A 14,887-nucleotide genomic window follows, 5' to 3' on the forward strand; every position below is an offset into this window, starting at 1 on the left:
AAACACCATGTTTCCAAACAGTTTGACTGAGATTGCATACTGCTCACAACTGAGGCAGACTGACTCTGACTGAAACCTAAGAGAGAAGACAGAGGGAAAATAGCTGCCCAGTCCCATGCCAGAGTGACCCAGCAGTGAGCAGTCCGGCCTGGAGAACTTGACTAGGCAGCCCCAATGACTGGCCAGTCCCAGCACTTCCCAGCCTGCTGGGCTGCTTCTTTGTCCACTTGAAACGGATCCAGAAAATCAGTTTCTTTCCAAAGCGCCTGGATCTGGTCCAGAACCTTGCTCAGGAAAGGGAGATGAGAAACTGGCCGGTGGTTGGTTAGGTTTTCTGAATGCAACCACAACAGCTAGAGCTTTATACACACGGAAGTGGAAAGAGGGAGAATTCCCCACCAAGGAGGAATGACTTATGAAGCTGGTGGAAGATGCTGAAATGGAGAAATTCCCTGCTAAACTAAGAGGACATAAGGAAGAATTGTTCAAGGAAGAATGGAGAGCGTTGTTATATTATCTGCCATCCAGACATGAAGTCAAAGGCAGGATTTGAAATATAAGCAGAGGATTACTGATATACGACTTCGGGGCTTAGATAATATAAACATGTTTTTAAAAACAGCTGATAAAAAGAGTAATAAAACAAACATCAAGAGGGGTGGGGAGTCAAGAAACAATTATGTATTTAGTTGTTTTTAAAAACAACTCTGTAGGTAGACAAGTGTTCTGGAATATCTTTGGAGACTTAATAAAAAATATTTTTTAAAATAATAAATTTTAAAAATATAGCATCCACCCAGATTCTTAGGAAGCTGATACAATTTCAGTCTGTTTTGTTATTTTAACTTTTTCAATGTTCTGAAGTAAGTTTGTAAACATTTTTCTCAATGTCCTGCCTTATCTTAAAATAAAGTGCTTTAGGGGTTATTGGCCTAATCAAGTGCTGCATGGATTTTATGAATCAGATTAAATAAATAAATAAGAATAAATAAATTGATAAAGAATAATAAAGCTGCCAGAATACTAGCCTGGCTTCTGCACAGACAATTTGTTTATGAGTAGAGAAGTTTCTGCTCAAATATATCGCCCTATGCCTGGAGGTCTCAAGGCGGTTCAAAATATAAAACCGCAACATATATAATCAAAATAAAAACAACAAGCCAACAATGCCCCCCCAACCCCCACATTTTAAAAGGGCTTAGGATGCCTGGGATGCAAGGCTGGGACTCCTTCATCTGGCTGCTGTCCATCCCTGACTGTCCGACCTCTTCTTAAAAACCTCCAATGAATCATAGAATGGGAGACTTGGAAAGGGAGCCCAAGGTCCTCTAGTCCAACCCTCTGCTATGCAGGAATCTCAGCTGAAGAATCCCAACAGATGGCCATCCAAACTCTGCTTCAAAACCTCCAAGGAAGGAGAGTCCATGGTCGGATCCAGCTTCAGGGCTCTTCTTTGGTCCTTGGGAGCAAAGTTCAGGCCAAACTTCCAACTCCCAAACACTCCCCTTGACTTCTGTCCAACATGTTTTTCTCCAGCTCTGCACCTGCCGCTTGAGCCATTCAAAACTCCAGAAAGTTTTAGTGGTGAAACTTATTCCACTTGGAATAATCAAAATTATAGTCATCTCATCTTCTAAATGCTCAGGAGATGTTTCTGGAAATTGCATGAGCCTTGGAAAGCAACAACAGCATGGCAATATTAATTGCACTGTGTCTGGGAAAGAAAAAGTTGGTGCAGAGAATTTTTCCCGTGTTGGAGACAGACTGAGTCAAGATGCAGAGCTGGCGAAAGAGGGGTGTGCCTGCCTTGGGCTTCCTAGCTCTGAAGGTAGAGTTGAAAACCACCCAGATTGGCAAAGCCCACCCAGTCTGGTCTTGCAAGAGTCTTTGGGTTCTTCTGCTTTGCCTCCTTGGCAGGTAAGAGGAGGAGGAGGCAGAGCCAGAATGAGATCCCTGCTCCTTCTGTTGCTGCTTCTGCAGCTCATGATGCCCTTTGGAGTCTGCAGGAACCACAAGGCGAAATGCCCCTTGAATCTGGTCAGGGATGAAACAGATGCTCGCAATTACTACCGGCCTGGACACTTTCTCATCAGTGGGATCATCTCTCCAAAACGTTTATATGAAGAAACTCCATACATCTTTTCTCAGACACCCTTCGCCAGGACTGAAGTGTATGTACTTATATGCAGATGGTTTCATGGTCCTCCACTCCTTATAATGGTTCCTATTTATCAAGGAAATAGCCCCTTTCTCGGGGCTGGGGAGCCAAGGGCTGGTGTTGCAGGACTACCCTGCCCTCACCATTGGGCTTGCTGTTGGAGGAGCTGGAAGCTGGGGAGGGGTGTCTAGTAAAGATTCTAGTAAAGGGGGGTGCTCATTCGTGTAGTTTCTGATCCAGAATATGGACAAAATTATAATTTTACCACACACTCAAACCTGCAAGCCACCAGGCCCTTTATGTAACTAAAAGGGGACTGAGGTATTTGGTGCTTCTCTTCCGTCAATAAAATTGTCTCTTATCTACCTATAGTCTAGCCCCTTGGAAGAAGCCAAAGACCACTGCAAGAAAAGCAGCCTTTGCAGCAACTTCCCAGTATATCACACATTATGAGGGGCGCCTTCATTTCTTACTCATAGAACCACAGAAGAATAGAATCATAGAGTTGTAGAGATGGAAGGGACCTGGAGGAATCTCACCTGAAGCATCCATGACACATGGTCACCTTCGGAGGGAGTCTGTTCCACTGTTGAACAGCTCTGTGTGCTTCAAAGGTGCTGTAATGGAGCAGAGATTTCCAAATTTTTATTTTATGCTAGACAGGAAAAGGTTTGATGTCAATGCAAAAGGATGGCTAAACAAAGAAACAAACAAATATTAATCTTTGTGGATCATATAATGTCCCCAACCCCATTCATACGAATGCCAGTTTCACTCTGTTTAAAGGGTTCATTTATTGCAGGGACGGAACTAGGTTCTACTGGCACATGTTGTCTTTCCTGTTCACCATCCAAGAGATCAACCAGGATCTCAGCCTCTTACCCAACATCACCCTGGGCTACAACATCTATGAGAACTATTTCGATGCAAGGATGACTTCGGACGCCATGCTAGAGCTGCTTGCAGGCAGTGGGTGCAATATTCCCAATTATCAGTGTGGAGAACAGAATCACCTGCTGGCTGTTCTTGAAAGAAGCAATACTGTCATCTCAAGAGTGATTTCAGCCTTGTCAGGCATCTACAAAATCCCACAGGTAAGTAGTGGGAGAGCATGGAGGGAAAGAGAATTTCAGCTGCGTAAAATACTACTTTCTCTTTGGAGGGGTCAAGCAGGGATATTTTTAAAAATGGGAAAATCCTGAGCTATGGATTCAACATCCCTTTTTCAAAACTGAGCCTTCACCAACTTGTCACCTCCAGATGTTTCCGTCTAAAACTCCCATCAGCCTCAGCCAGCAGAGATTTAGATACCAGTCATTTCAGATGATTAAATACCCATTATGATGAAAGTAAAATAAATTGCTGATCTTTTGCTTTCCTTGCTAGATCTGTTATGGCTTCACTGCCCAGGTTCCCGAAGGTAAAACCCTGTTCCCTTTTGTCTACCGGATGACTCCCAAAGAGGAAAGTCAGTATCAGGGGATTGTTGAATTGCTCCTGTATTTTGGATGGACGTGGATTGGCCTCTTCACTCCAGACAATGACAGTGGAGAAAGATTTGTGAGCGCTGTGAAACCTCTGATGCTCAGCAAAGGGATCTGCATTGCTTTATCAAAAAGAGTACCAGAAAATGATCTAAATCAATTTATCAGGCCTGGGGAACCTTTTTTCCTATGGAGACAAGTTGGGATATTTGTTTCCTATATAACCAATGCAGTGGGTATCGTAATACTCCTGTCAATAAACATGGTATATGAGAAGGAAATAGGGGCAAAAGTCTGGATCACAACAGCTTTGCTAGAAATCAGAAATGGCTTTTACATCCCTCCAAATTTATTCCAGCACCTTCATGGTTCTCTGTCCTTTGCAATTCAGACTGGAATAAGGAGCAGCAAAGGTGACAAATTGCAGTTCAATTTTAGGGATTATTTCAATCAAGCATTTGAGTGTTCATATTCAAAGCATTTGTTGTCCGTGAAAGGCAGGATAAGATGCAAAGAGGAGGAGAAACTGGAGCCATTATCCCAAGGGGTGCATGAGAGAGCCCTGACTCTAGACAGCTATGGCACTTACATCCATGTTCAAGCTGTGGCTCAGGCCTTGCATGCTTCGCTTTCATCGAGATCCCAGAGGAGGCTGGTGGTGGAGGAAGGAGAGCAATGGGGACCCCAAAGGCTACAGCCGTGGCAGGTATTTCCTTCCCCTTCTTGCAAACTGCAGTCCACACTGATGCTGATCTTGACTGGGGATAAACATGCAACATATCATAATTACTATTAGTATTAGTAATGGTAGCATACCGCCCAACATTTCTCTGATGAAAATAGGGACATCCCATTCCATAAGGAAAATTTTACTGTTGATACCTAGGGCTTTTTTTCTGGGGGGTCGGGACTCACTCAAACTCAGTTCTGGCACCTCTCAGGCGGGTGCCATTGCCATTCTCAGAGGGAGGTATTCATGGTGATTTCCGGCACCCTTTTTGCTAGAAATATATCACTGTTTATATCCCACACATCTTTTTGGCTTGCCTCAGCACTCTGGGCAGCTCCCAAAATAAAGAAATTCATACTAAAATATAAAACATATTAATATTCCCGATACAGGATTAGACGGCTTGTGGGTTGGATAACTCCACATTTGCCAACTTTTCTCCAATGAAGAAAAGGAAAAGTGGGACATTCCGGGATCAAATGAAAAACTGTCTCTAATCCAGGGACATCCCTGGAAAATTGGGGCACTTGCAGGGTCTGTAGTAATAAAACTGGCTGAATAGGAATTCCAGTCTACGTGAGATACACGCAGGCCCCAAATCATAGGAGGTTGAAGTGAGTAGGACTGAGATATCCATCTTGGCTTTGAGGTTTCTCAGTGCTGGTGTTTCCCCCTGTCATTCCAGCTTCACCCTTTCTTGAGAGAAATTCGGTGTCTGAATACTTCGAGAGGCAAGCTGTGCTTGGATGAGAACTGGGAGCTGCCAGGAGACTTCAATATTATGAACTGGGTGATCTCTCCCAATGTCTTGTGTCGTTATTGGGAATATAAGGAGAGAGACGTCTGCTGGTATAAAGTTCACCATTAACCCAGAAGCCATTGAGTGGCCCAAGAAATTCAACAAGGTAGGGGGAATCACAGAGAGGGGAGGCTAGGAGATCCCAGCTTTCCTTCAACAACTGCTGCAAAATAGCTATATCAGGTTGACCAATGATGTCTTGACCGTCTAATAACAGCTGCAACGGCCACTCCTTCTTTCCACAGCAGCTGAGATAGGAGGGAAATTTGGGGTGCTCACAGAAAGCATAGAGCCCAGAGGTCCTTAGAAAAGACACTATCTATTTCTGAGCCAGACTGAGAATTTAAGAATTCTGGATAGAATCTTTAACCAAATGGACTACATAGATAAGAAGAAAAGGGAAAGCCCCTAGTAAAAGGGAACTATTGGGTTTTCATACATGCAGAAGGATGGAAAGCGATTTATTTTTGAAAAGATAATTACTGATTTATTGTGGATTTTTTAAAATTTGTGGAGTAAGCTCACTTGTAGATGTTGCAAATGTTAAAGTATTGTATGTGCAGGAATAGAGAAGTGCACAGTTGTTGGTGAAAGATGATAATTTAAAAAAACAACAACCCTATTCTAATATAAGGTTAATGTTAAGGAATGGCACATGAACTAGAAATAAATAGGGAAGTAGATCAGCGACAAGAGGAAACCTTGCATGCCTCAAGAACAGAGTGAGGGAAACCAATATTTGGAAAAGTCATATTAAATGTGTCTTAATTAGCGGTTGAGAGATTATCAGAATCCTGAAATTTGGGGAAATCACATTTCATACTCCATTGCCATTTTCTTTGAAAATTTATTAAGCAGGGAAGCAGGTAAACGGAGAAGAAGAAACAGTTCTGTGGTGCAAACCTCAGTTGTCCTGAACGAATTATGAAGGACATGATATTCTGGTCACTCCAATGGTCAGTCGGAGGTTGAAAGGACCCTGATGAGGGGTCAAAGGCTGCAGTCCAGAGATCCGTTTCAATTCACTCTATGAGTGAATTACATACCCACAAATACTCCTAACTGTTCTGTGGGAGTCATCCAGCCAAGGCAGAGGCTTGTAAATACTGCAGGGGCCCCCTGACATTCCTCTGGGCAACGATTACCTTATACGGAGAGGGGAGTTTCAAGCCTTGACCAGATGAGGTAAGAGGAGACTTTGGAAAAACGGCCATGCGGCTGGGAGAACAAAGGAGATAATAAAAAGTTGCCGGAGGAGAAAGGCTGAAAGGAGCTGCTCTCCAGTATTATGAAAATACTCTCTGCCTCATTGTGTCTTCTTTCTATGCTATGCTAAGCACCATCTGGACGCAGGTGGCGCTGTGGGTTAAAGCCTCAGCGCCTAGGGCTTGCCGATCGAAAGGTCGGCGGTTCGAATCCCTGCGGCGGGGTGCGCTCCCGCTGCTCGGTCCCAGCGCCTGCCAACCTAGCAGTTTGAAAGCACCTCCGGGTGCAAGTAGATAAATAGGGACCGCTTACCAGCGGGAAGGTAAACGGCGTTTCCGTGTGCGGCTCTGGCTCTGGCCAGAGCAGCGATGTCACGCTGGCCACGTGACCCGGAAGTGTCTCCGGACAGTGCTGGCCCCTGGCCTCTTAAGTGAGATGGGCGCACAACCCCAGAGTCTGTCAAGACTGGCCCGTACGGGCAGGGGTACCTTTACCTTTACCTTTAAGCACCATCTATGACGGCAGGATTCCGTCACTGTTCCTCTTTTTTGCACCTTCTTGTCTTTCTGGTTAGGCCGTGCCTCATTCCAGGTGTACAGAAAGATGTCGACCTGGATATGCGAAGATGGTTCTAGAAGGAAAGCCCATTTGCTGCTATGCTTGTGCTCGGTGTGCAGAAGGGACCTTCTCCGCCCAGGAAGGTGGGTGACTCCAAGGGGGAAGGAATTTCTGGAGAGAGTAAACACAGGACAGAAATTCAGTCTCACCCACTTTTTGTGAGATTTCTGCAGACACTGGGGAATGTGGATTCTTCCTCGACATCCATAGGATTAATCAACTTTATTACATCCAGGAAGGGAGTTGAAAGGAGTGGCCATAAGGAAGAAATCTCTGGGGTTGAAAGTGGGCAGCTGTGAGAGGAATGCCCATAAAGCATTCCTTTTTTATTTTTTATACCAAGTCACACCAAAAAGGAAATAATTTTGATATTTATAAAAAATAATGGACAGGTGATGCAAACCAGCAAATTTTTAATAGCAAAAGCACAATAAAAAATAAACAATACTTCATATGAAAATTATTACAATATAATCAATCTCACTACTATGAACATTGCATGGAAGCAACGGAAAATTGCATTTAAAATGTCAAGTTAAAGAGCTGTTTCTTCAGGACTAGGCAGGATCCAAACAATGCAGTTAACAGAAGTGGAGTGCTCATTGCTACTCAGTTTATCCTAGATCAGAATGTTGCTTTACCTATTTTAACATTCTTATTTCCTGAGGTCCACCACAGACTTTTTCAAAACATAAAAGAGCACAGATCATTAGGGATGTAACTGATGCTGCAGCCACTCTTTTAACTCTTCCCCAGATGCAGAACATTGCACCAAATGCTCAGAAGATCAGTATCCAAACAAGGACAGAGATCAATGTGTCCCCAAGATTATCATCTTCCTGGCTTATGAAGAATATTTGGGAATGGTGTTAGCTTCCGTTGCCCTCTTCTTGTCCTTAACAGCAGGCATTGTGTTGGGAATCTTCATTAAATACAAGGAAACTCCCATAGTCAAAGCCAACAACCGGGACCTCTCCTACATCCTCCTCGTCTCCCTCCTGCTTTCCTTTTGGTCCTCCTTCCTCTTCATCGGGCGCCCAAGGAAAGAGACCTGCCTTCTCCGACAAACGGCCTTCAGCATCATCTTCTCAGTTGCTGTTTCTTCTGTCTTGGCAAAGACCATCACGGTGGCGCTGGCCTTCCTGGCCACAAAGCCCGGGAACAGGCTGAGGAGATGGCTGGGCAAGAGTCTGGCCAACTCCATGGTCATCTCCTGTTCTGGGGGGCAAGTTCTCATCTGCACCATCTGGCTGGGCTCTTCTCCCCCATTCCCAGAGCCCGACATGCTCTCCCAGGTGGAAGAGATCATCCTGCAATGCAACGAAGGGTCTGTGGCCATGTTTTACGTTGCCCTCGGCTACCTGGGCTTCTTGGCTGCCACCTGCTTCACGGTGGCTTTCCTAGCCAGGAAGCTGCCTGGCTCCTTCAACGAAGCCAAGCTGATCACCTTCAGCATGCTGGTCTTCTGCAGTGTTTGGGTGTCTTTTGTGCCCACCTACCTGAGCACCAAGGGCAAGTACATGGTGGCCGTGCAGATCTTCTCTATGTTGGCCTCCAGTGCTGGGCTTCTGGGCTGCATCTTCCTTCCCAAGTGCTACATTTTTGTGCTGAGGCCTGAGCTGAACACAAAGGAGCACCTGACAACCAGAAATTAAGGGGACATCTGATTCTTGAAATATTCCATGTGTATGACGTCTAGAACTGCATGAAGAAAACACACCTACTTTTCCACGTTGCCGTCATGGTCCAGTCTACGGGTGATCAAAGTCCCGGTTGAGGACGTTGGGACCGGGGGCAAGACAGCGGGGTAGGAGCAGGAACGAGAGTCCAGAAGCCAGGGGTCCTAGGGTTGAGAAACAAGGAGTCAAGGAAGCAGGGAGTCAGGAAGCCGAAGTGTAGTGAACTAGAAGCAAGAAGTGAACCAATGCAGCAAGGCAGGGAACGTGTTGCTGTGGCAAAGAGCCGAAGGGAAATGCTGACCTTATATCCCTTCCTGGCTCTTGCCACCAGGTGCTGTGAGTTACCAGTCGGCCTCAGCCTTGTCTCTCCAGAACAATCTCAGGAAGGCCCCAATCCTGCAAAGCCCCACTGGTCACAGGGTCTGGCTCCTGCATGCACTCCTGACAGTTGCTCATTCTTCACCTCTGAAAGAGATTATGTTCATTCTCAGCCTAGGTTTGATGTAGTCCTGATGGTTTTGCTTTGCCAACGACTACTGTGAGTCCTGTTCTACTGCCCCTAGTTTGTAAAATATCATTATAATATTTTAAAATATTATTTTTTAATAATTTTCTGTTTTAGGAAGTTATATTTATCTCACAAGATAAGCTGGAGGGAGATAGGAGTTAGGTTTTTGATTTTGATTGCTTTGTCATCACTAACTATTAACCATATCAATTCTAATATTCAAAGATAACAACAACAACAACAACAACAACAACAACAATTTATTTGTACCCCGCCCATCTGGTTGGGTTTCCCCAGCCACTCTGGGCGGCTTCCACAAAGACCAAAAATATACTAATATGTCATACATTAAAAACTTCCCTGAACAGGGCTGCCTTCAGATGTCTTCTGAATGTCAGGTAGTTGTTTATCTCTTTGACATCTGGTGGGAGGGCGTGCCACAGGGCTGGCGCCACTGTAGCTTTGCTTCTCGCAATGAGGGAACGGCCAGAAGGCCCTCGGCACTGGACCTCAGTTTCCGGGCAGAACGATGGGGGTGGAGACGCTCCTTCAGGTATACCGGGCCGAGGCCGTTTAGGGCTTTAAAGGTCAACACCAACACTTTGAATTGTGTTCGGAAACATACTGGGAGCCAACGTAGGTCTTTCAAAACCGGTGTTATGTGGACTCGGGGGCCACACCCAGTTCCCAGTCTAGCTGCCGCATTCTGGATTAGTTGTAGTTTCTGGGTCACCTTCAAATGTAGCCCCATGTAGAGCGCATTGCAGTAGTCCAAGCGGGAGATAACTAGAGCATGCACCACTCTGGTGAGACAGTCTGTGAGCAGATAGGGTCTCAGCCTGTGTACCAGATGGAGCTGGTAGACAGCCGCCCTGGACACAGAATTGACCTGCGCCTCCGTGGACAGCTGTGAGTCTTTTTTAGTTATGTCATTTTTTCATATTCAGTTTTCTATGCTCCATTTTCTACATTATGCTGTATCATTCATAAGCACACGTCATATCACTTCATTCTCCTAAGCTTTGTATAGCAATAAACTGAGAAATTCATTTAAGTTCTCTTCCGTAGTCTGCTGGTTTCATTTCTGTATTGTGTAAGCTTTGTTCATTGTTCCAAAGAGCAGCAACTGACCTCAGCCAAGCCTTGACCGGAGTCCAATGGATTTTATTGCGTTGTCCAGGATATGACACATTGTGCATTGATGTTGAGTGGATCACCAGATTACGAGTGAGCCAGCAACAAGTTCAGCATTGGAGGGAATCAATGAGACAAAGCCAGATAGTTGTATTCCCTGCCTGCCAAACCTTTTAAGAGGAGGCATCTCATGCTCAGTCAGGAAGGAAGAGCGAGACGCCTCCTCCTCCTCCAACTCTGGTTCCTCCCATTCAGGTCCCCATTTATAGAGCAAAACCAAGATCAGATGGGAAGTGAAAATAATTGGCAGAACAGCCACTGATGAAGCGTTTATATTAAGGATTGCATCCTACTTAATCTTTCATCACTCCAAAATAATAGAAAGCTTACTAGACTCTCAGTCTTATAGCAATTCAAGATGTAGCATTCCAATGAAGGGTACTTTTGTTGTTCTTTAGTCGTTTAGTCGTGTCCGACTCTTCGTGACCCCCTGGACCAGAGCACGCCAGGCACTCCTGTCTTCCACTGCCTCCCGCAGTTTGGTCAAACTCATGCTGGTAGCTTCGAGAACACTGTCCCACCATCTCGTCCTCTGTCTTCTCTTCTCATGAGGTGGCCAAAGTATTAGAGCCTCAGCTTCATGATCTGTCCTTCCAGTGAGCACTCAGGGCTGACTTCCTTCAGAATGGATCAGTTTGATCTGCTTGCAGTCCATGGGACTCTCAAGAGTCTCCTCCAGCACCAGAATTCAAAAGCATCAATCCTTCGGCGATCAGCCTTCTTTATGGTCCAGCTTTCACTTCCATACACCACTACTGGGAAAACCAGAGCTTGAACTATACTTTAATAAACAAAGGTCCCGAGGAGAAAAAGAGTTTGGATTTGATATCCCGCTTTATCAGTACCCTACGGAGTCTCAAAGCGGCTCACAATCTCTTTTCCCTTCCTTCCCCACAACAAACACTCTGTGAGGTGAGTGAGGCTGAGAAACTTCAGAGAAGTGTGACTGGCCCAAGGTCACCCAGCAGCTGCAGGTGGAGGAGCAGGGAAGCGAACCCGGTTCCCCAGATTACGAATCTACTGCTCTTAACCACTTCACCACATTGACTAGTTGTCAGGGACTGCACTGAAGGGGACTGGGCTGAGGAGGAATGGTAGAGAACCCCCACCCTCCTCCTGAACCTTCCAGAGAAGAGGAGAGCAGTATTGATTTTCAGTGGTGGTTTGAGGAGGGGCACCGCTCAAAGACAGGTGAGCAGAAGAGTTAGGGGTGGGGGGGGGGACATATTTCAGATCAGCTGCACCTGCGTGCCTCTCTGTGAACTTTGAATAAATACAAATTGGTTAGCCGATTTGTTTTTTCTGATTCTGGCATCCCGCCTGGAGGGAGGGAGATTGGATTCCCTTGAAGTTTGACAGGCTCCTATTTACTGAAAGAATAAGGGGAATATTATTATTATTATTATTATTATTATTATTATTAATACCTCAGCCACTCTGGGCAGCTTCCAGCACATATAAAAGCGTAACAAAACATCGAGCATTAAAAACTTCTTGAAACAGGGCTGTCTCCAGAGATTTTCTAAAAGCTGTGTAGATCTTTTATCTCATTGACATCTGAAGGGAGGGCGTTCCCCACAGCGGGCGCCACCACCAAGAACACCCTCTGCCTGGTTCCCTGTAGCCACACTTCTCACAGTGAGGGAACCAGCAGAAGACCCTCAGAACTGGACCTCAGTGTCGTCAGACTTCTGGAATGGATTCCGTTCAACTTCGAGGTATGGCTGTATATTTTTTTTTACATTTTTCTGTAACTTGGCTTGATTTGTGGAAGTTTCTGTTGGTTCTGCTTTTCCATTGGATTTTGAATTCCTGTTTGTTTTGCTTTGTGTTTCTGGCAATTTCCTTTGGGGGAGGGATTTCTGGTTGCTCTGCTTTTTTCCAAAGAGGTTTTTGCATTTTTGGCCATTCTGCTTTGTTTTCGCGCTTTGGCTTATGTGTTTCTGGTGTATTTGCTTCCTAACCATAACCCTAACACAAGTAAAAGGTAAAGGGACCCTTGACCATTAGGTCCAGTCACAGACGACTCTGGGGTTGCGGCGCTCATTTCACTTTATTGGCCGAGGGAGCCGGCGTACAGCTTCCGGGTCATGTGGCCAGCAGGACTAAGCCGCTTCTGGCGAACCAAAGCAGTGCACGGAAACGCCGTTTACCTTCCTGCCGGAGCGGTACCTATTTATCTACTTGCACTTTGACATGCTTTCAAACTGCTAGGTTGGCAGGAGCAGGGACCGAGCAACGGGCGCTTCACCCCATCGCGGGGATTCGAACCGCCGACCTTCTGATCAGCAAGTCCTTGGCTCTGTGGTTTAGACCACAGTGCCATCCCTAACACAAGTTGTTGTTGTTGTTTAGTCGTTTAGTCGTGTCCGACTCTTCGTGACCCCATGGACCAGAGAACGCCAGGCACTCCTGTCCTCCACTGCCCCCCGCAGCTTGGTCAGACTCATGCTGGTAACCTCGAAAACACTATCCAACCATCTCGTCCTCTGTCGCCCCCTTCTCCTTGTGCCCTCCATCTTTCCCAACATCAGGGTCTTCTCCAGGGAGTCTTCTCTTCTCATGAGGTGGCCAAAGTACTGGAGCCTCAGCTTCACAATCTGTCCTTCCTTCCTACCAGTGACCTAAACCCAACGCAACCCTGTCGCAAACCCTAACCTATCCCGAACCTTAACCCTAACCCTAACTCGAACCCAAACCTAAGCCGAACCCGAACCCTAAACCTAATCCTTTCCCTTGCACACCCTTCCCCTCCCTCTTGACTGGCCCAGGAGAACCCTAAGGTGGAGCCACTGCCACCACCACTGTCGAGGGCATAGCTCCCCTCAATTAGGGAGCCTGTCATCGGGGGGGGGCTGGTTGCACCCCCTAAAAAAAGGTGCATGGCACTGCAACCTCACCCATGCTATGCTATTTCTTCTTCTGGGTGGGTGCCTGGGGGAAGGGGCATCACCATCTGATTCCCCAGGCATGGCCAAGCTTGGCCCTCCAGCTGTTTTGGGACTACAATTCCCATCATCCCTGACCACTGGTCCTGTTAGCTAGGGATGATGGGAGTTGTAGTCCCAAAACAGCTGGAGGGCCAAGTTTGGCAGTGCCTGCCATTCCCAAAACACAATGTTCAGCATCCACCATGGAAACTGCATCGTAGCAAACAGATGACAATGGCCGCTGGGCCCCACCCCCACCCAAAAAGTTGCAGAATTGTCATGCGGGAAGGTATTATGCGGGAAAGTTTTTCTATCGCAGTATTTGTGGGAGTCAGAAGCTAATTGGTATCAAAAGTATTGAAATTAATGTAGTGATAATTAGTATAACTATAAGGTTCATTACTTTTTCTCAGGTTAGACTGAGGCTGGATGATTGGAAGTCGTCTATATTAAAAAAGTAAGAGTCTCATCAGTAGATTGATACGTACAGGAATAGTCATACGACATCTACAAAATGTGAATATCAGGCGGCTGCTTCAGATCCGAAGTGGTGACTTGTTGTAAAGTGAAATAGGGTTTGTCGAATAAGACAAATAAGGAGAAAAGTTAACCAACACCCTGTGATGCAGGGGTCACGGCTGAAGAACCCATGCCGTCCAACCTCTGCTTTAAAACCTTCAAGGAAGGTGAAGTGTAGGTGGGGTTCCCACGAGGCAAGACACAGTGATAACAGCAAGAACCTTTATTGAACTGTAGGAGTGCAAATATCCAGAGTGTGGGGTCAGGTGGGATTACTATGAGGAATTAGAAAATATGCATCAAACCATTGTGTCCACGATGAATGCATTGTGTTGACTGGGTTTGATACATTAACAATAATTTCTGATCAAATCCCACAACCCTCTGCATCTCTGGCCATTTCCTCTACTGCCCATTTCTCTCTCTTCACAAGTCACGTACACAGCCCAGTTGCTTAGACAGGCAGGCGCCCTGGGTCATCAAAGATAGTGGGCAAGTTTCTTTGATGTAGCCTTTCTGATATGTTAATCCTAGGATGTTAATCTTAGGGCCAGGAAACAGACCTCACATGAAGGTGATAATGATCGCTGTCCTCGTGGCCATCCTTCTTTTCATATGTATTGATTGTTTATCACCTCCCAGGGTTGCCAAGGTTGTCCTTCTTTGTAGTTCTGTTATTTGTTTACCCCAGAAATATGTGTGCTTAATTAGTTTAACTTGTCCTCACGTGGGTTTGTTGAAATGCTCAGAAGAAATCTGATTGGTTCTTACAAACACTCTGTAAAAAGTTCTTTTGTGTATAAAACGACCTGGGCCAGGGGCTGGAGGCAGACAGACAGAGAGAATATTATACGCACCCTTCCCAGGGTCTTGCTGGTTCAAGTCTCTGTGTGTATTCTTATTAATCAGAGTTCAATCCTTCCTTTACTTTGTGAACGCCTCATTGAACAACATAACTGGGAAACAGGGGCAAAGCAACTGATGCTACAGTGGTGCCTCGCAAGACGAAAAGAATCCGTTCTGCAAGTCTCTTCGTCTAGGGGTTTTTTCGTCTTGCGAAGC

General features: G+C 45.8%; 1 protein-coding gene and 1 pseudogene across 13 annotated transcripts in view; one reads left to right on the forward strand and one right to left on the reverse strand.

Moving 5' to 3' along the window:
• The window catches only part of LOC307207030 (vomeronasal type-2 receptor 26-like), an 85,311-nt gene extending 80,955 nt beyond the window's left edge, over positions 1-4,356 (reverse strand). For 11 of the 12 annotated variants that reach the window (XR_013834554.1, XR_013834555.1, XR_013834556.1 and 8 more), the window contains exons 1-2: positions 4,232-4,356; positions 2,698-2,813 (exon numbers count right to left, since the gene is read on the reverse strand). Coding sequence is in view for 1 of the 12 variants with exons in the window: in XM_079960686.1 (XP_079816812.1) it covers positions 2,698-2,813; positions 4,232-4,264 (149 nt within the window). In the remaining 11 variants the exon portion in view is untranslated. Of the gene's footprint in view, positions 1-1,903; positions 2,035-2,697; positions 2,814-4,231 lie in introns of those variants that run through there. The other variant, XR_013834564.1, reaches the window with a different exon arrangement.
• On the forward strand, positions 1,666-8,856 carry LOC307206963 (vomeronasal type-2 receptor 26-like; annotated as a pseudogene). Its single transcript, XR_013843963.1, has 6 exons — positions 1,666-2,171; positions 2,961-3,252; positions 3,545-4,348; positions 5,058-5,277; positions 6,952-7,078; positions 7,752-8,856. The product of XR_013843963.1 is annotated as a vomeronasal type-2 receptor 26-like (transcript).
• Positions 8,857-14,887: the final 6,031 nt, after the last annotated feature.

Source organism: Podarcis cretensis (assembly GCF_951804945.1).
Source record: "Podarcis cretensis genome assembly, chromosome: 18".
Taxonomy (NCBI): domain Eukaryota; kingdom Metazoa; phylum Chordata; class Lepidosauria; order Squamata; family Lacertidae; genus Podarcis; species Podarcis cretensis.